The 20,564-nt window shown below is 38.4% G+C and overlaps 1 protein-coding gene across 2 annotated transcripts; it reads left to right on the top strand.

The window, feature by feature from the left end:
• Positions 1–313: 313 nt before the first annotated feature.
• LOC145487223 (uncharacterized) lies at positions 314–20,535 on the top strand. 2 transcript variants are annotated; one of them, XR_014049380.1, is made up of 23 exons: positions 314–566; positions 2,691–2,795; positions 3,367–3,409; positions 3,875–3,953; positions 4,764–4,808; positions 4,937–4,989; positions 5,832–5,911; positions 6,012–6,058; positions 6,381–6,468; positions 6,895–6,983; positions 7,097–7,154; positions 7,500–7,597; positions 7,916–7,987; positions 8,327–8,395; positions 10,151–10,188; positions 11,385–11,573; positions 12,107–12,265; positions 15,917–16,895; positions 17,328–17,396; positions 17,516–17,578; positions 17,799–17,865; positions 18,044–19,213; positions 19,390–20,535. XR_014049380.1 is itself a non-coding variant. In XM_081465946.1 (22 exons), the coding sequence occupies exons 1-22, from the start codon at positions 441–443 to the stop codon at positions 18,119–18,121; spliced, it is 2,694 nt and encodes an 897-aa protein (XP_081322072.1). In that variant the 5' UTR covers positions 314–440; the 3' UTR covers positions 18,122–20,535. The 2 variants fall into 2 exon arrangements, 1 of the variants encoding a protein (XP_081322072.1); XM_081465946.1 differs by having other exon boundaries at positions 18,044–20,535.
• The last annotated feature ends 29 nt before the right edge of the window (positions 20,536–20,564 follow it).

Below are 20,564 nucleotides of genomic sequence, written 5' to 3'. Positions count from 1 at the left end.
ACAGAATCATTTTATATTATTTTATATCGTATTTATTATGTTATGCTGTAAACAAGTGTTTACCGACTTCAACATTTATTTATTGATTTTTGTAAACTAGTTATCAGCTATTGACTTAAGTTAGGTTTCCCCAATTAGCTGATCTATCTAAATACGCTGACACCTGACACAATAATAAGGTTAAATCGTTGAGGAGAAGGCCCTGGGGACGAGGTTGGAGTAATATCGATCCGAACCGACGAACCGATCCTTTCCGAACTAGTAGATCTCGCGGGCTCATGTGGTTTGGAATCAGAGGAATGCGACTAATGCATATATTCATTACATTCGTCCAGAAATGAAATGTGGAATCGACGGTTTTATTTTGAAGTAGCCGGTTTGAAAGCCGTGTTTTATTGACTGAACTGACAAGGAACCGAATACTTTGACCGTGTCCTAACATGTACAGATTGAGCAGAAGATTTCGCAGGCGATTCGGCAAAGACAAAGAAGAAAAGAAGGACAAACAGGCGTTGGACTATGTCATCGTTTTGCTTGACGGCAGTGATCTCTCGTTCAATTTGCATGTAAGGTTTACCATAATTTTAATTTAACAATACCTGATGTGAATACGAGTAGCTGAATATCATCATTGCAACGTTTCTAGAGGGATACTTTGACCTGTTACTAAAATGGTTTGTTTTCTTATGATTTCTCTGCGGACTACGGCCAATTTCCGTCAATAAGCTAATAACGTTTCACAGTTTCTTCATGCACGGTTTAGTCTGAAAAGGAATGTTCTAGAAAAAGCTAATATTTGCTGTAGTCAGACAAAACAGAATACTCTCTGTGAGCTTTTGGGATCTACTTTGATGAGATAAAATCTTAATGTTTTTGAAAGTAATATAAGCTTATTTTATGAATTGTTCCCCAATAGAATGCGTCCGTAGCTTTCGAATTCAGTTAGGTACCTTTACGGTTAATGTTTATATCTGCAGGTGATCACATCACCTATTTTGAAAACAGTTTTTGTGTATTTAGCCGTTTTTAACCACAATAATAGGAAAAGAACAATGAATGGTGCGGGAGTAAGATTAACCTTTAACTTTCGAACAGATTTCAACGTGGGGCGTTCCGGCGGAAATTTCATTCTTGGATTTAGATTACGCTTAGTCACCTTGAATTTGTCAAATCTCGCTTGTTATGGTGAGATCCGTCTGCTGGGATTGTGGTTTTGTTTTGAATTCGTTAGACATGGCTCCATGTTTAACCTCGTGCATAAATGGACGCCCCCCTAATATCCCCTGTGGTTGTGTAACGTGACAGACAAGTTGCAATGTTCATTACAATTGAACACTAACAAATTGAAGTTACCTCGAAGATAACAATCCGAGAATCACAGTTAATTTGTTTTTGTTTCTTATTATATTGGTAAACAATTGTCAATAAGATGTGAATACCATTAGTATTTCACCCAAAGCTTGACTGCTATTTGCGTGTGTTTCTTTAATGGTCTCAGATAGAAGATCCATTTCCTTGCAGCATCATGAGAGTGTTCGTGGGAAGACTCTGACATCTGTGTATTATCAGTGAATGTCATAAAAAGCGTTCCTGTAATATCATATGTGGAAGTATTTAAGTTTTGCCCTAATTTCCTGTATTGCCTGAAGCACTAAGGAGTCAAAAATGTAAATATTGTCATCTATAACTAAGAAAAAGCAATACCTACAATGGGTGACATAAGTGTTGAGACACTTGGCAGTAAAATTCGATTTTCGAACATCTTGGAAACATTCCCCCCCCCCCTTCCCCTTCAAACAATGTTGATTTTTCATTTCTTAGTCAGCACAGACCACAAGGCCTACACAACATTGAATTGGGGGGCCAGGGGTATCACAGAATTAATGCTAGATACAAATAAAATAGAATGAGTGCTTTAATATCAAAAAGCATCATTTTCTAGAAGTGTCTCAACTACTTTTGTCGCCCATTGTCTGGAGTCTGTTTGCGTAAACTGTGGTGATTTCAGTTATATTTCCAAGTTCTAGCAAGTTTATTTTTACAAAAGCCACTAAATGTGTGGTTCAGAGTGATTTGTTATTAAAGAACAAGTGACAAGTGTTTTTTTCTCACAAAAATTGCGATACAAAGACAAAACCTGGTCTACCCTGTTGATAAATTGATCCATATTTAGCCCACAAGGTGGTGTTTATTACCACTTTTTCACTTTTCAAGCGTTCAAAGAGTGTGTTTATCGCTTTCATTCAACGCAAAATCTCACCATGACACAATGGCTACAAGTTTTTCTCTGTTCAGTTGTCATACTTTGACCAAAAAAAATGGAAATTGTAGTGTTCTATGGCAAAAGTCTCTCAATGTCTGACCTCATTATAATGGTTTACCATAGCAGATGACCTTATAATGACGTCACAGTAAGGTGTGCATATCATTTTGATAATGGCGTTTTACTGAGCACATAAAATTTGATATCAACATATCTAAAGTGCTTTTCAACTTTTATTGCGCAAATTTCCAATGGTTTCCAATTGGTAAACCATTTTATATGGAAAAGTTAATCAGTTGCATTGGCAGGTAGAATAAGAGTTTTCATTCAATAATAATAATAATAATAATAATAATAATAATAATAATAATAATAATAATACAGCTCTTTGCAAAGTGTAACTTGTGACTTGGTTGAATTTCAACAGAAAAAAGCCAAAGGACAAGAACTCCTTGATCTTGTTTTCAAGAATCTTGATCTGGTTGAAAAAGACTACTTTGGCCTTCAGTTTATGGACACACATCAAGTCTCGGTATGGGAAATATGTCCAGTAAAAGAGCAGTCGTCAAGATTTGTAATTATATGACTAAATCCATGAGTGGGCAAGATGAACTGAATCCTGCACTGTGATTGGCTACCAGAGCAGGCAAGATGGGGCTATCTTGCCTGCTTTGGATTACCCACTGTGTCCCACAAGTAAAGGGTGTTATTTTTGCAAATAGAAAATCCTTTATTGACCAATTTTGTTGGGTCAAGATGTTTGGATATTAGCCCTGTTCTTTTTTTGCGTGACTGTTTAATTGGACCTCGACTCTGTCTCATTCCATAAACTCGCAAAAAAAAGAGAACTTAACCAATATCCAGCCACCTTGACCTCATGCTTGGGTAATGTACATGTTGCAAAAATAACAAAATGACAAAAATTGAAAATCTTTAAAGTCATTGGAACTTTTTGTACTCACACACAAGTTTTCAAGTTCTCTACAATGGAAACAAAAATAGGCTACGGTACTTTTCATGTGATGCATGTAAATTCTTGACTATTTTGGATTGTTTTAATCACAGCATATTGTCAAATGCAAACAAATTCTTTTTCCCTGCAGCACTGGCTAAATCCATTGAAGAAAATCAAGAAACAAGTCAGAAGTAAGGAAATTTACCTGATGAAATTTTTTTTTAAAACTGAAAATTTTGTACTTGGTAAGGGTAGTTACAAATTAAGGTCCTCATCTTCCTCCATAAGAACAAAATTAGGTATCATGAAGGTTAATTGTAGTAAAAGGTGGTTGTTATTTATTGCACAGGTATGTTGCAAGATGAGGATGTACCTAAATAATTTCCTCATGGCCTGTGTTAACAACATACACTTAACCTTTTTCAGGAACATGCCAAGTCTTAGATAATTTTACATAATGTACAGGACTTTAATTACTTCTATCCAATGCCTCTCAGTACCTTGCTTTATCTGAAAATGAACTTCAGTTTATCTTGCTATTTCTAACCACTTGTTTCCAGTTTATCTTGACTGGCTTTATTTTTTATTTAGCTTAATATCTTTATTTTTAGTGAGTAGATCAGACTACATTTTCTTTTAATGATTTGTGTTTCTAGTTGGTCCACCTTTCACGTTACACTTTAGAGTAAGGTTTTATGCTGCAGAACCACAAGACCTGACAGAGGAACTTACCAGGTAAAAGCAAATGCCAGTTTTCAAGATTTAAGTTAAGAAAATGAGTCTTGTTTACAGAGCCTAATAATTTAAACGATGAGAAAGTAGTTTGGAAGATATAGTTAAATGGAATTTAACATAGTTAACAACTAGAAGCTAGTCTGTTCAGTAGCGTTTTTGTAGGCGGTTGTTAGTGTCTTGGCTGTCTGTTAGCGTTTGTTTAGCGTTTGGTGCGTTCTGTAGTGTTTGAAATAGTTCAATGAAATTTTACACAGTTTATGACCAGGAGCTAGTCTGGTCAGTAGCGTTTTTGTAGGCATTTGTTAATGTCTTGGCCATCTGTTAGCGTTTGTTAAGCATTTGGTGCATTCTGTAGCATTTGCAGCAGTCGTATGGCTGTAGGAGCCCTGGGGCTGACATTGTCCAGCGGTATTCTTGGTTAGTATGTGTGTTGTCATCCCATGTGCTTGCAGTGTGTTCGTTGCTCTGTTAGCGTGGCGCTGTGGGTTGAATTATAGTAGTTTAGCGGTTCTCAGCATTCCCTCCCTAACCCCCCCCCCCCTCTCATTTTTTTTTTTCTTTCCCCTGAGGCATCTGGCTTGAGTGTGATGGGTGCCTGTAGGGGGCCTGGCGCGGGGGGCCTCATGGCTTAATTGCGGGTTGGGCAGGCGAGTCGCGTGTTCTAGCGCCTTGGGGATGTGACTACGGTTGCAGCCCCCAGGCTTCGTAGGCACCTTCCCTCCACTAGCGACTTGGGCGTTAATGTGTAGTAAAAATTCAGAATTCAATCTTCACTGATTGCTGACAGTTAACCATCTTCTTATTCTGTAGATACCATTTCTTTCTACAAATCAAACAAGACATATCCAAAGGAAAGTGAGTAAAATAATTCTTTACACAGAAAGGGGAAAGGGGTAATTAATGGCATTATAAGAGAGACTGTGCAAGACATTGACACTAAATGCAATAATAAGTTGTGAAATGTAAATGTATTTTTTTCACAGGCTGGCAGTTCCACTAAAGATTGGTGTTGACTTAACTGGTTACAGTTTGCAGTGTAAGTTGCTAAAGAGTCTGTGTGAAGTACATGTGGTTTTTTCAACAAACTTGCTTGATGTCTAGAGTCCTTTGAATATATTTTTCTCACACAATTATTAAGTGGTAGATTTATATAATTACAGCTTTGTTGGATTTAGTTTGGTAGTTTATCGTTAGCTTGCAAATAATAAGATACAACCAGTGGTTTTCATTTACTTTTTAATTCACACAATTTTTAGGAAGAACATTCAGTGTAACAATTGGTACACATCGTGTACACATTTCTATAAATAATTATTTAGATATTTCTCTATTTTCTAATATATTAGATGATTTTCTGTATGTTCACTTCATGAAGTATTTGATTAGAGAAGTTCAAGGCTTGTTTTTTTCTGTGTTTCTTCAAGTGAGCTAGGTGTGATATTTACTCTAGAGAACACATTCTTTTTTTCATGTGCTGGAAATCATACAATTTCTTTATTAGCTACAGTAGGTTTAGTTGGGTTATTACATATTTTATATGACCTGTGTTTGTAGCAGATATAATACTCACTCTGATTGGCTAATTCTAGAGCATTGTTCTCCTGTAATGCTCACAGGTTGATTATGTGCCTGCAAAACAAAGCAAAAGTTTTGTCTTTGTAAGCCATATAATTAACCTTGAATGTTTGGTCTTTATGGGAAAATCTCAAACCTTGGCTTTGTCTTATCACCCTTACTAACACTTAGTTAATGACAAAGTCTTAGTGTGATATTTTCCTGTGAAGACCTCACCCTTGGTTAATAAATAGTGTAGTTAAGGATATGTTAATCAGTAACAGTGTATGATGTTGATGAGTTCATTGATCTCCTTCCATGCAGCTCACCTTGGAGACTTTGATCCAGAACTCCACGAAAAAACAACAGAATACATAACAGAGTTCAAGTTTATTCCAAATCAGGTATGGCCACACATGCCACCTTATAATTAAACAGAGAAACAACGTGGTTAACATTTATATTTAGTTTTTCATTTTGTTTGTTTGTTTGTTTTCATTTAAGACCAAAGAACTGGAGAAAGAGATACACAAGAAACACAAAGCTCTGATGTAAGTATGCTATTCACACCTAAAACCCTTCCCAACCTGTGGGAAGTTAATTTGTATCCTAACATGCTCACAGCACCGCAAAGTCTTTATTCTTCATTACAATTTAATGACTGCAAATAATAAAATTAAGCCATATGGATGATCTGTAAAGGAGTCAGAACCCCATATAAAAACAGACCACCAAAAGGGAAAAAACACAAATAGAGAAAAAAAAGTCTGTGTAATTATGATAATTGCTCACACTGTTGAAAGAGTATAAGAAACATAACTTGTCATTTTTTAGATTTAAGTTAACAGACATTTGATTATTGTTTGATTGTAGAGGCTTAAACCCAGCTGAGTGCGAGGTTAACTTTCTGAAGATTGTGAAGAACATGGAATTTTATGGCGTTGACATGCATTCTGTTGTGGTAAGCAATCTGTCAGGTTTTTAAATCACTTATAATTCCAACATTTAGCAAAAGAGTTATTGTGAGTTGTTTTATTATATGAAACAGGGCTGTCAGTAAGTGTCGTAACCCCTAACAGCTGTTATGGCTGAGTATGTTTGATAGGCCCTTGATGTTATGGATGAAATTGCCTTTTGTTGATGCAATTCATCCACAAAGTAACAAGTTTGTTGCATGTGTGAAGTTTAAGGCTACAGGTGAGTCAAAACTTAACGACAGCCCTGTAAAATGTCACATGCTGTAAAATTGAACTTGGTAACCTCCACTGAGATTCCAAAGATATTATAAACTCTTGTGTCTATTTTTTTCTGTTACTCTCTTTGCAGTACTACAGTATTTGCATTGATAAACAATGATTACTATTTGAATTTTGAACATTTTTTTCAGGGGGGAAATAAAGTGGAGTGTCAGTTAGGTTTAACTCCCCGTGGTGTTTTGCTCATCAAGGACAAGGAGAGGAGAAATATTTTTCCTTGGTAAGTATTCAAATGGAACAGGGCGAGTATACTGGGAAAAGTTGTTTATAATAGCAGATTCATGATGTTAATGAATTTAAGCTCAAGCATTGCATTTGTTTTCAATCCTCCAGGCAAAAGATAACCAAAATATCGTTTAAGAAAAACAGGTTTCTTTTGGACTACCAAGAGGTAAGAGCTTGTGAGGACTGTGTTTATAAAGTTGACATTTTGTTGAATGTTAATTTTATAACTGTTACTGCACAATGAGTGACGGAAAGTCGCAGGAATAGTACAATCCCCCCTCAAATTATTGTGACACATACGAAATTTAAGGAGACATGTTTTCTCAAGGGCAAAGTCTTCTTGCCCCCGTGTTGGATTGCTAGTTTCTACAATGTGATCTTTTGTCTGAGGGCTGGTTATCTTTCATTATGTTTTCCTGGCGGAATAGCCATTATATGCTTTGGGTGGTGTTTGTTATTTATCTGCTATTACTTACCACTATGTACGCCTTGCGGACCTATTTTCTTCCAGAATTCAAAACACACAGAGAGCTATACCTTCACCTGTCTCAGTTCCCATGATGCTAAGCACCTCTGGAAGAGCGCCATTGAACACCATACATTCTTCAGGTAATGCTATTAGAGTTTAATTGAACCCACTATTCGTATATACTCTGAGGAAATGTTCCGCTTTTTTCAGAGATTCCCCCAGCACAAAAAGTTGCCAAAGCAAGCAATTTTATTTCAATACTGTTTCTTTTGAATGCATATAAACAATGTACAGTTTAAAAGGTAGCATTGTGTTGCGGCAACGTTCTAATTCCAAGTTTGAACGACTTGCTGGAATCGCAAAAACTTGATACCGCAAAACCTTAAGAAACTGCTATTCTGCAAACTTTAATTCCCGCCAATTACCTAACAATCCCCATTTTTGATCTTTTGCTACAGACTAGTGAAACCAACCAACAAGCCAACGAGAACTGCGAGTTTCTTGAGGTTTGGTTCTCGCTACAGATTCAGGTTTGTGCACCAACGTTACAGTGTCTGTATAACATTACTGTTTGTTTGTACTAGCGTTACACTGTTTGCATTATCGTGACAGTGTTCCTATTAGCGTTACAATACAGAAGCGTTACATTTAAGGTTTTTGCTATCGTAACGGTGTTCTCTTTAGCGTTGCAGTACATTGGTGTTTATATTACTGTTTCGTTTTTCGTACAAACCAGCCACCTTTAACATGCTCCGATCCATACATTTTGCTCTTGTTGAAATCTTATAATGACCACTTCTCTTCAAAGATAAGTTAAATCAGGGGAGGGTAGATGGTTAACCAGCTTTGTACTTGACATTTTTTTACAGTGGAAGAACAGAACACCAAGCTCAAAGAGATGCGAGAATGAGCGCCAGGAAATCTTATAAGATTCAAAGGTAACCTAAAGAGTTAACACTCTCTGTAAAGAGTAGCTCGTACATGTATAAGCGGTCCTTATTTCTTGTTACAATAAAATTACTTTGCTTTCAACGCACAGACTTCTGTGAAATTCAAGAGAGTGATGCAATCAAATGGCCGTTAGGCCCAGCTCAGACACCGAACTTTTCATGAGCCTATTTAATGCGAATTTGGACCGACCAAATTATGAAAAGCACGACTGTTGATTCCGACGTCGAACTTAATTCGCCGAACTTTATTTAGTTTGAACCAAAACACGTCGAAATATCTGCGATTATTAGGAAAAGTGTAAACTGCTTGTAAAATATTATGTGTTATAATAATTAATGTATTAGGTTCGGCACAGGAAAAGTTCGAAGTCAAAGCCGTTCCAAAACCGAAATTCCCGGCTGTGCTAGGTGGGAAGAACGGCTCAGCTCTTCCAAACTCAACTAGCCGTTCTTAACTGATTCAGACGCCGAACTTTTCGTGTACTTAATTCAACGTATTAGGCCCCATTTATATGGTCTCGGGTACCCGAGACAACCCTCCACACGAGTTGCCCTTGCCGAGGTAACTTTTCGCTTATTTCTTTGCAAAATTCAACCAACCGTTTGAATTAGGATCGCGAACGCGTCTCGGGGGGTGGGGGGGGGGGGGGGGAAGTCAACTCGGGTGGGCGAGTTGTCTCGTCTCGGCAGGTAGGGTAACCCTGGGAAGCGGGACAACTTTTCTTCATATAAACACTTTGGTTCGCCTGACCGGGACAACTCTCGGCGTAGCGAGGGTCACCTAATGCCTAGATTTAGGATTTAAAGCAGAAATTCCTATCAAAGAAGTGAAAATTAACTCAGCAAAACCAACTGTGATCGAATGACCGAAGGAAACTCAAAGAAAGAGGGATATTTGCACACTTGATTAGTCAGTAAGGGTTATGAATAATCATGCAAGGTCAACTTTGATTCGGCCTACAGGGACTACGTTTTCACATATCAACGCTCGATAAAGTAGCCTCGCGGGCAGGGTTGTCTCGGGTACCCGAGACCATATAACTGGGACCTTAGGTTCAGCCATGAAAAGTTCAGCGTCTGAACTGGGCCTTACTTTACACTTTGGCACGTTTTTTTAAACTAGATATTGGCTAATCGGACTTTATTGGTCGCTTCGGCGGCACATCAGTAATCAGGCGAGTTTAATCGAGCCGTGGTTCGTATTTTGGCGAGATGCAGTCGAACCAATACTTATTGTGAGATCATACGAGCCTGAGATGCTGTCGAGGCGCCCCCAAAATCCGGCCTTCAGGTCGAGGATGCTAGGACAGTAAACAAGACTTCTGATTGGCTAGTTACGAATTTGAGTTCGGATACAATTACAACGAAACCATAGTGTACGTAATTTGTTTGTTTCTATTTGTAGAGAGTTTTATTTCGTACCCGCTGTCGTTTTGTTTCGCCCAATGATTTTGCTTTTTAAGGTAAAGTGCACGACATGTTTAACCTCACAACTCTTGTTGATTCCTCGCAGAAGCTTTCTCATGGCTTGGCTTCGACATTCGGCGGAAAAGTTTCCAAGTTTGTACTAATTCTGCGCAATTGTTTGTGACAGCGTGCGAAAAGGTGTTAAAAGCCCGTCGTTTTTTTGGAAAAGAGGGGTTAGGTTGCAATAGCGTTTTAACAGGTGGATTACAAGACGCATTTCAAAGTCCGTGAGTGGTTGTTTAAAGTACGACTTATTTACGTGAATTTTTATTTCAGGGCAACAAGCGAACGATTTTCAAGAAGGCCAACAGTGGGTAAGTGAACCTGTTCGCTTGAGTTAAAGATTGGTGTTAGATTTACTTGACTTTTTATCTAGAATTCTTTTCGAAATCAGATTTCACAGATTAAAGGCAACGCAACAGTTTATCTCAAGACTGATGTGCGAATAAACTCCTAATTGCCTCGTCATCAGTATTAATTAAAACATTTTGAGACTTGAAAAAACTCTTTGTTCGTGAATTCATTGTAGCACTGTTGATGCGTTTTCATTTCGCTTTAAAGATTTTCGCAGTTTCATGATAAAATTCTTGACAGATCTCACTTTTATTCATTAATTTGGCTCTTGTTCAATTTATCATTGAGCTGTACAATGCTTAGCCCAGGCAGTTCTATCTATGATGGTGAGTCACTATTGTAAGCCGGCTTTAAATTCGGCTTGTTCCACGCTCTGTAGGCGGTTTTCAAAATTGATTTTGCCTCCAGGTGTTCGAGAGAGTAAAAAAACTGAGAATACGGTCATTCATTACCATCGTTTCATGATATGCATTTAAACGCTACGCAATCTGATGTCCTGTTCGACTAATACTCTTGAAGCAAACATCTAAGAAGACAAGAACTCTGCTACAGACATGGATGCAGCATAAGCCGTAAAAGCAGATGTCAAGAGAATCCTCATCACAAGTTACGAGGAATCTCTATCGTGTTTGTACTGAATGTGTGTCTCTTGATAATTTGTCATCTGAAAAAGGCCTTAACTTTATCCGCGCGACACTTTTTTATGTCTCGACATCTGTGCCATGAAAATTATGGATTGAATTGTACATGAAGGCATTGATGTCATTCATAGCAGTACAAGTTGAACACTGAGGTATTTAACTCATTCCAATTTGAAATGTGCAAGTAATCCGAGCTCTTAAGAATAGCCGAATCTTTAAGCTGCAAATTCATAATTACTGGTACTAGATTCCGCGTACGTCTTGTTAAAGTACTATCCTGCGTTATCAAGTTTATCGGAAGTCTTTTAACGCAAACTGTTTAGGTACTTCGTCTTTGAGGATGTTTTCTTTCACATCAGTTTGCACGTACGTTTTTGTGTTGATTCACTAACGTAATATAAGTAACAAAGACAGATCAGATGCTGATTATAAATCCTTCACTTTTGAGTAGAACAATTAAGGGTGATTGTTTTATATTGGAGGAATCTAAGAGAATTCTGTTTGTTTTTTTTAAGGTTTTATTCGGGTTGGTTCTCGAGTGTGGGGCAAAGCGTTGAATGGCGACTTCTACAAAGGAGAAGTGACGGGTCTGGGAGAAATGCTGCACATCAAGTTTGATAATGGAGACACTATTGCGCATGACCGTGCTGACACTGAGTGTGTTGTGTTTGATCAAGTGCCCGAGATTAGCGACTTGGAAGTTGGTAAGAAAGCTTCATAACGCAAACCAGTATAAAACGATATGATTCGTAACTCACAGAATCTGACAGATAGGCAAAGTAACAGCATCTTTAGAAACACAGTTGAACTCCGCTATTTCGAACTCCTAGTGGGAAACGAAAAATCGTTCGAAATAGCGAGAGTTTGAAATAGCCGATAGTAAATAACAAAGAATTGTGTGACTAATTGTAACGCAAGATTTAAACTGTAATCAAGGTGTGATCGGAAATTGGCTACCTGAGAGAAGGACATTCATTTGGAACGTTACTCTCATATCTCTTGGACACTTAAAGATATATTTTTCCATGTTTAAATTGACGCAAGTAACATACGGATTCTTGGAAACGTAATTAACTCTGTGCTATAAAGCAACACAACGATGTCTCCCCATGAGATATTTTAGCCACAGACCTCTGTAAATGAATATCAACTGGGTGTTTATCATGTCAGGGGCTCGGTGTTGTTGGCTATAAACTGCTTGGTAGCAGTCTAATGTGGATTACCTTTATTTCTCCAGGGAGTCGAGTGATCGCTCATTGGCCGAGTCTTCCCGCCAAGCTGTCAGGTAAAGTGATTGGCATTGAACATGGCAAGTACTATGTGGAGTATGACGATGGAGATAAACATCAGAACACAATTGACCAGCTCCGGATCCTTAAACCGCCATTGTACTTCGGTAAGTAGATGCTGTGCACATGTCTGGATAAATAACGGTTATTTACCTTCGATCACTGATTGTCTGTGGCCAAAGGCTAGTGGGGCCGAGAAATTAAATTTCAGAAAGAAATAATTCGAATTGAAGCATAACAACCCGGAGGTTGAAAACCCTAACTAGCAGGAGGTAGACCAGTTGGCTATTTACAAGCATTCCGAAAGCATGGCCGAGGAGGTGAATTCGAGTTTACCGTGTATCAAAACCAGCTAGCGATCAGAACAGAACTTGAACTCGCGATCTCCGGATTTCAAGACCAGCGCCCTAACCACTCGGGCAGACTACCTCTTCTAAAACCAAGTGTTCTCATTTCACTCTAGAACTTGATTGAAATTACATTTTAATCTATAAATTTAGTATATTTTTCTCTGTATACAATTTTAGATTAGATAGGCTTATAGTCAATATTTTCCATTTTTCTTTTATTTTTATTTTTTATTTGTGGTGCGTCCTCGAATAGCACTTTTAAGCTAGAAACATGGACACTTACAGTTTGCAACTGAGAGTTCAGCTTAGAAGATTTCTACAAAATCAATGAAAGCATAAAAGCCTCCAGAAAATTAGGCCCAATTCAGTCAATACCACGCTAATTATTCAGGGTTTATACTCATAGGGGTCTCTGAATCCCAGGATAGATGTTAAAAGTTTACCAGGAAAAGCACAAACAAGTCACTTTCTATTTTTTTTCTGTTTTGATGTCTTTTTGTTAAGAAACGTAGAGTGCAGTTTGTAAATGACATTTAGGGAGAAATTGAAAACACAGAAGAAGCTCAAGGAAGCTCAGGCGGGTGGCTATCAGAACTGGACCAACAGGAACGGAACAAACTGGAACAGTTATAGATGCTTATCTGTCAAATGTAGTTGAGTTTTTGAGATCACGGTTTTCTCATACTCTTGCAGTCAAACCAAGTGAAGCGTACCCCTCAATATTACATTAATAAATTGATTATTTGAATATTGAACTCGCTAGTCATTTCAAGAATCAATATTAAATTAATTTTGTTTTTAACATTAAACCCAGTAGCCGTATTCTTGGAACGACTAGTAGGTTCAATTTTCCAATAATCAATTTATTATTGCATTCTTGAAACGACTAGCGGGTTCAATATTCAAATAATCAATTCCTTAATGTAATCTTCAGAGGTACGCTTCACTTGGTTTGACCGTAATTGGTGATACTATGATAAAGAATAGAGTACAGGATGTAATTTAGCCAAGCCCTTGCATTTCCATAATTTTGAAGCTATTTCCTATATTGTTTCCGTCAGACAATTCTTTGTGCTTTTGACAAAGAACTTTCTAGCAAGTTTTATTTGAAGCTGCCTTGCTGTGTTCAGCTGTATTTTCAAGGAAGGATGTTCAAGTAACTAATAACTTTTGAGGTTTCATAGTTTTTATTTGTATATTTTGACGCGCCTGCACGTGTTAATTTGAAAAATTATCCGCTTTTAAAAATTAGAGGTTAGACGTTTTTTTCAGTGTGACTGACATTTTATTGCTCGGGCTGAGGAGAAATATTTGATCAAACGTATTTGAGGTTGAGGAAAGTTTTAAGCAAATGATTAAGTTGTTCCTGATTCATTTGTATTCATTAGCAAAGAAGTAATGCGAAGACGTCTTCGAGCAATGTTTAGTCGTACATGTAAATTAACGAACTGTAAGTGTAACATGAGGTTAGTTTTGACCAAACTTCATCAAACTCTGCCTAAATGTGGCTTAATTCCAAATGTAAGTGTTACCTGTAATTTGAATGTTCCAAGAATTTTCGTTTTGTTTTGAATAATTCACATTTTGCCTGAGGGGTTTCTCCTTCAATTGCTGTCTTTACAGTAGTGATCCGTTTTATTCGAAACTGCTATTATTATTTTTTTTTGACATGTGTAAAGAGTCGCGATCACTGTTGCTATATAGCCTTCATGTTAGAAATTCGAGACTTTATTGCCAAAATTTGAGTTGTTTTTCATTCGTCTTTGAGCCGAATATATTCATGTGCCTCGATTGTTTCGCTTTATCAACTCGTGGAAAATTCTTGAACATACAGGCGTTTTTCATTGTTTATGTTATGTCATGTTGTTAATTCAAATGTGGCAAAATATAAGCGTTAGTAAGGAGACGCGCCGGCAAGCCGACTACACTTAAATACTGCTGCAGGGCAAAGTCGTGTTCCTGTTTTCGAGGAATAACGGAAAATAACTGTGGTTATTACTTCGGCCTCCGTTCAAGGCATTCGGACATGAAATTTACATCTTCCAAGAAAGCAAATTTTCAGCGATCTCTTCGGCACTTTATACAAGGTTTGTCATAATTGCCATATGTCATTGCCGTTTTCAGCTGCCTTAGTTAGAGGTAAACGAGTAGGTTCAACCAGATACATCATGTAATGTAGTGTTTTCAGCCAAGGGTACATTTGGAAGACAGGAATTTAATTTCATTAGGGAAGGTAAATTTTAATAGACGTGTTATCTACAAAATCGTCATGTTCTTGTGAATACTTATGAGGTACCCCAGCAATTACCTAGGTAATTCAAAATAATCTTGTTTAGGGACACTTTCTTTAGTGAGCCTTGACATGCGTTTCTTTAGTTGCTTTGGATGTCTGTGGTTTCGCACTCATTTTGTATTACTTCTGTTATAATCTCATCACAGTGGTTATGTTATGCTATCATAGTAACTAATACTTGATAATTATAACAAGTCATTTTAAGATGATAGTAGACGAGTTAAAGTTCGCGTAAGTCAGTATTGTTTACAAGTACGCTGTAACGATGCCATAAGAACTGTCGACTTCGTAAGTTAATTATACCTGAACATTTGTCAGCTCAGTTTAGAATAGATGCGGTTATGGATCTTGAACAATCTAGAATTAAAAACAACATGGGTAATTTATGAATTCGTATACACATTGCTTTCATAAATTCTTTATCATTCGATTTCTTGCCTTGAAACGTCTGAATTTTTATTAATTTGGTTGTGCAGTTCGAAGTTGTTCTTTGTTTCTTTTGATGTTTTATGCGTGAATTAGCCCTCCAAGGTGAACCGTCCATATTAATTTATGTCTTGTTAAGCTATTGCAAGGGACATTTTGGGAGAATGTTGGCCTTAGGCCTTGAGTGACACTACTTTTCTAACGTAGCGAGGTCCATAATGAACATAACGATGGCCAATGCGTAATAAGAAATTTATTGCACGACTTCTGATTGAACAAGAAACTGTTGTTTTAACTTTACCCGGTCCATGTCATTGGGAATAAAGCATTCTGATTGGTTGATTTTAGTTATTGGACCTCTCAGCTGTATTTGTCGTTTAATGTTTGTTTGGGTTCGAAAGAAGTATTTCAGGAGGCAATAGTTATTTTCTGCATAGATAACGTAGTAGCAGCTGAAAAAACTTAAATTTGTCATTTTTGTTCCCCGGATTCGTGGTTTAATTCTGAGAGACAGCCGCCAGGTTTGCTAACAAAGGAGTTTGAATGAAAACTCTGTGTTGTTTAGCCTCGCGACATATTGCCACTGACTCATTCGTTTGTCTAGCGGGGGGGATATTCGGCGGTAGTTCAGCTTGTTGAACCTTTCTAAGATGTGAGTGAAGTTAAACACCTATATCTTTTCCTTGAAGGGCCTGGAGCTAAAACGCGTCGAGGAGTTAGAAAAGCAGAATCCATGAAAGTGACAAGTCTCACCGGACGAACTGTGATAACCACGGAGCTTCCTACAAGGTCTAACTCCAATGGCCATGTTTATAAACCTGACAGAGAATTGAAAGATGACGAACAAGCCTCGTCCTCACAAGTTACTGTTGATGGGGCTATCTCATTACCGTCAACGTCACAGGTTACGAAGATCGACGACAAGTCTTCGGAATCAATCCGCACTTCAAGTGAGCCAGTCAAAAGCGTTCCGATGAAAACGGGCATTTCTGGCGGCCTTCCTGACAATAGACCTAAGAACATGATTCACGCGAGATCGGCTTCACTCCCTGCAAATGTTCGAGTCCGACACGCGGACGCTAATGCAAAAGATGACGCTGCAGGCTCATCATCTTCTTCTGTTTCTCCAAGAGCAGACAAGAAAGCGACGCGTAACAAGTCTTTCGCTGGCATGACTAAAACTTCCCAAGCCAAGAAACCTCCCCTTGACATTTTTTCCCTGCCTGAAACGGATGTTGATTCCGGTATCTCGGTAGCTTGTGAAAGACCCACTTCTGGAAGAGCTTCTAAACGCAACCTTCGAATTATGGATCTGATGAGGAACTCCAAAGAACCTGAAAAGAAATCAGAACAACCCAAAAAGGACAGAACGCGCGGCCAGTTAAAGAGCGGGAAAATATCCGGAATGTCCGCGAGTCCCACGCCCGCTCGCCCAGACATCCGGGTCCCACCAAATGCACCTTATGCGCCAAATTTCTTGGAAACAGATCTTGATGATGGTTCAGGGAAACCAGGCAATTATCTTGTGGACGACCAGAGAAGCTTTCACGTATTTATCCCAAACAATAGAAACAAGTGGGAACACAGAAAGCGCTTCACGTATCTTGATGGGATCTCAGCTTCGGATGAAAAATTGCTTCGAGGAAAAGATGATTCGAGACAAAAAAGGTTTAGATCAGTTGTTAGTGCAGTGAATGTTAATTCTCATTACTACTGAACCAATATTTACTTTTATTTAGTTCTGAGAATATGTGATAGATCTAAGCGGGGTTGACTGATCATTATCTTCATTCTCCTCAGCTGTCTGCTTGACAAATGTTTTGATACTGTATGAGAAATTAGATTTTGGTCACCAGTAAGACTGAGTATAGTATTAACTATTGTTGGTTTTTACCTTGATGTTAAATTTTTGACAATTTTCCAGGCTTTTATCTACGGAGTTTATTATTAAGATTTTCAGTTTTATTTGTTGTATGTGTAATACCTGTAAACTAGCCGGCGAACTGTTGCAGCCCTTGATCCTTTTCAAGTAGTTCTTGGTGCAACTTTTACTTTGGTTTCCGTCTCTTGTAACTTTGTGTGCTGTTTGTTTTATTTCAGGAGGCGAAGTTCACTGCCTGATTTGCGTACATTTTTCAATCAAAAGCAAGAAATTAATAATCTCCAGGGGTAAGAGCGTGTACTAGTCTGACTTGAGTTTAAAGTTTACCATAATTTGTAAATTATCTGCATGTTAGTCTGACGTGTTGTGTAAACACATTGTGATTAATAGTCCTTTTCTTTTCCAGAAATGAAAATAAGCAGTCTTTCAGGAGACACAGAACGCATTCTTTGAATGACCTTGCAAAGATGTAAGTTCACACGCTATTTATTTCATCGTTCTTTTATTCTTAGGGGTAAATACTGATGAAGAATTTCTTCAACATTTTTTGTCGAAACTTTGTAGTTTCATTGCTTGTCCCTAGTTAACTCCTAGATACTGTAGTAAGCCCCTTCTCCATTTTACTTATTTCGTATTTGTTTGTTTATTTGATTACCTAGATGAGAAGTATTTTCTGCTGTCTCTTTCAGGTCACCTTCAAACAGCAAGCCTGCTCCACTCCATATCGACAACTTGTTCAGTGCAACAGAAAATCGGGTGAGTAATACAGCACGTGACAATGCCGCTGTTTGTCGATTTTCACTCATTAATTTCTGTTTTTTCTTTACCTCTTTCACAACAAATTAAAGGCAGCAGTTTGTGAGAATAAACGTACTGAACATTTCCAACGACTTTTCTCGCTGGGTCTAATCTTGTGTGGTGCTTTTCTTTACAGGCTGATTCGCCATTGTTCTCGCCAAACATGGAACAGAGTGCCTCTAGCAACAAACTGTTGCTTGTTACTGACTTATAAGGGCGGGATTGATACGTCATACAGGCTACTGACTTGCCACGCAAGCTTCAGTCATGTTGCACCTCGCAAGTTATTGACTTGAACCAAAGACACGAAACGTCACGCAAGTCGCTGATTCGTGACCATAAAAACCATGATAGTGATAGCAAGAGATTATCATATTTTTAGCGCGTAGCCAGTTTCTTTTTTTATTTGTACAGCGAAATAATTATTATTATTGTTAATTTCACGTTACATTACGGGCGTTAGATATGAAAGTATTCATTTGATTCTCAGTACAATCGTCGCTTATTTTATGCTGCCGTAATAATTTTTTTTTTTTAAATCGTCAACTCTTATGTGTTTAGATGGGTTAACATAACTAGATTCCATTAGTTAGCATCTTTTCCGTGGTTAGTTTCCTGGAGACTCGATATCTTTTATGGTGAGAGATATTCTAGCTGAAATTTTTGTAAAATTATCGGTATTACAATTTGAAATGGAATAATTTCTCGAGAATTACAGCGGTCGTATTGCAATCAAAGCGGTAACTGAATTGAATAGCATAGCAAAGTTTTGAGGATAAGGTTGGTTTAAGGTTTGTCCATTGTAAATTTAGTTTTAAATAGTGTTTATAGTCTTTATAAGCAAATGAGCAGCTTCGTTCCCCCACGAGGTGAATCATCACGAGGTTAATATTCTTGGGATGGTTTGGTTGGTTGGTAATAAGGAAGGGGTAAATTCTCCGTGATTACTGGAGTCACGTGATTTCTAAACTTGACGCATGCGCTATTTTTCATTCTCATGAAACCAAAGGCTATTAGTGTCCTGGTGCCGGAAGTCTTACTTCTGCTCAAATTTGACGAAGAAACAGACAAACTATGGAACCAAGGTGAAATGCCAGTGGTCCGTTAAGCCTGGTTCACACTAGCGACATAACGACTTAAGAAGGACGTTCTGCTGTTATGTTTGCAGTATGAACATCCTGTAATGGTATAATAGCAACATAACAGCATAAACATAATGACATAAGTAGACTGATCTTTTCTTGATGTCTTCATGTCGATGTTTACATTACCGACATAAGCGATTGTTTCGTTATGTCATTGTGTCGTTGTGTCGCTAGTGTCTTAGACTACAAGTAGTCCCTCTTTCGCTTGGTCTGTCGTGCGTGACGCGAAAGAAAACCGCGAGAAATGGCCGCGCGAAATCCTGGAGGCGATTTCGCGCGGCCATTTTTTTCTCGCAGTTTTCTTTCGCGTCACGCACGACGGACTAAGCAATAGAAGAACTACTCGTAGTCTACTAGTGTCTTGTCTAAATTCTAACACTGGAATTAATTTTATGGGAAGAGTTTAAGCTTAGTTCAGTTTCAGCTTTTTCGTTGATAGGCTAACATATTGAGGTTGATTTTAGTTCTCAACAAAATCAATGAAAGAAAAGCTTCTCAATTGTCGATTTCCACCATAATGACAAACGTTAGTCAGTGAGCTGTGGAAACAATGCAGCTCTCATGTCGATGTCATGGGCGTCCTTATTGATGCAAGAGTTGCAAGATATTTTTGTAAAGGACCAATTGCGCAAACTGCTCGCCATGATTTTAACGCTTTTTTATTCACGTTAAGACAAAATTAAAAGCTGTTTAAACTGTGTGAAATGTATGTATTTGAACGAAGGAAACTCGTTTCTAAGCACCACCCCGCATTCCCCAAACTCGCTGGCGGGCCAAAGCGAGAAGCCAGAAAGCAGCGCTAGAGTGCGAAAACTCAACACTAGAGCCTGCTCGCAGGCTTCACTTCAAGTTCAATTCAATTCATTCACAATTAGGCTAAGGCTGGTAGAGCGTCGCGTCTTGCTACTTTACGATGCCATCCTCGGACACTTGCGAACTGTAGTATGGTTTGACTACCTCCTGACCCGACTTGTATCCGAGGATGGTACGGTGCACGCTTGACTGCTGACCTTGACAAGAACATTTCAGAGGACTGCGACTGGTACCTCGTTAGTTTCAGTGAGGGTGTACAGCATCATGCCGTATGATGAAAAGCTTGTCATGATAATTGCAAGGCCTCAGCAATTCTAAAGAACCTTGTAGGCTTAAGAGACTAGCCAAGCTGTCTATGGCCGGGCACCGCATACCATGCGAGCAGTTGCATGGTTTCTCCTACGCCGAACCATGGATAGTTGAAGGGGCTGGATTAGAAACTATAGGTCACTACTATCCATGGCCGAACGAAAACAACTGTTCACAGGGTAAGCCAGATCTGCCCACAGAACGATTTTGTCCCGCTAGGTTCAGATCGTTCCACAAAAAAGTCAGATCGTTCCACAATATGGCTAGACTTGCCACAAGTCGACCTTCGCTTAATCCTTCGCTTATTCATCCCCAATTATAGGAAAGGACTTATAGAAAGTCTACAATATGGCCAGCTCGTTCCACCTATGACTAGTCCTGCCTGCGAAG

This window comes from Orbicella franksi, chromosome 5 (genome assembly GCF_964199315.1).
Source record: "Orbicella franksi chromosome 5, jaOrbFran1.1, whole genome shotgun sequence".
NCBI classification, from domain to species: domain Eukaryota; kingdom Metazoa; phylum Cnidaria; class Anthozoa; order Scleractinia; family Merulinidae; genus Orbicella; species Orbicella franksi.
This window is presented reverse-complemented; position numbering and strand designations above follow the sequence as displayed.

Coding starts and splice junctions, on each gene's coding strand:
- LOC145487223 (XM_081465946.1), top strand. CDS start 441: ATGTACAGATTGAGCAGAAGATTTCGCAGGCGATTCGGCAAAGACAAA. Junction 2,796..3,366: donor TGGACACACATCAAGTCTCG/GTATGGGAAATA, acceptor TTTTCCCTGCAG/CACTGGCTAAATCCATTGAA. Junction 4,990..5,831: donor AACTGGTTACAGTTTGCAGT/GTAAGTTGCTAA, acceptor CCTTCCATGCAG/CTCACCTTGGAGACTTTGAT.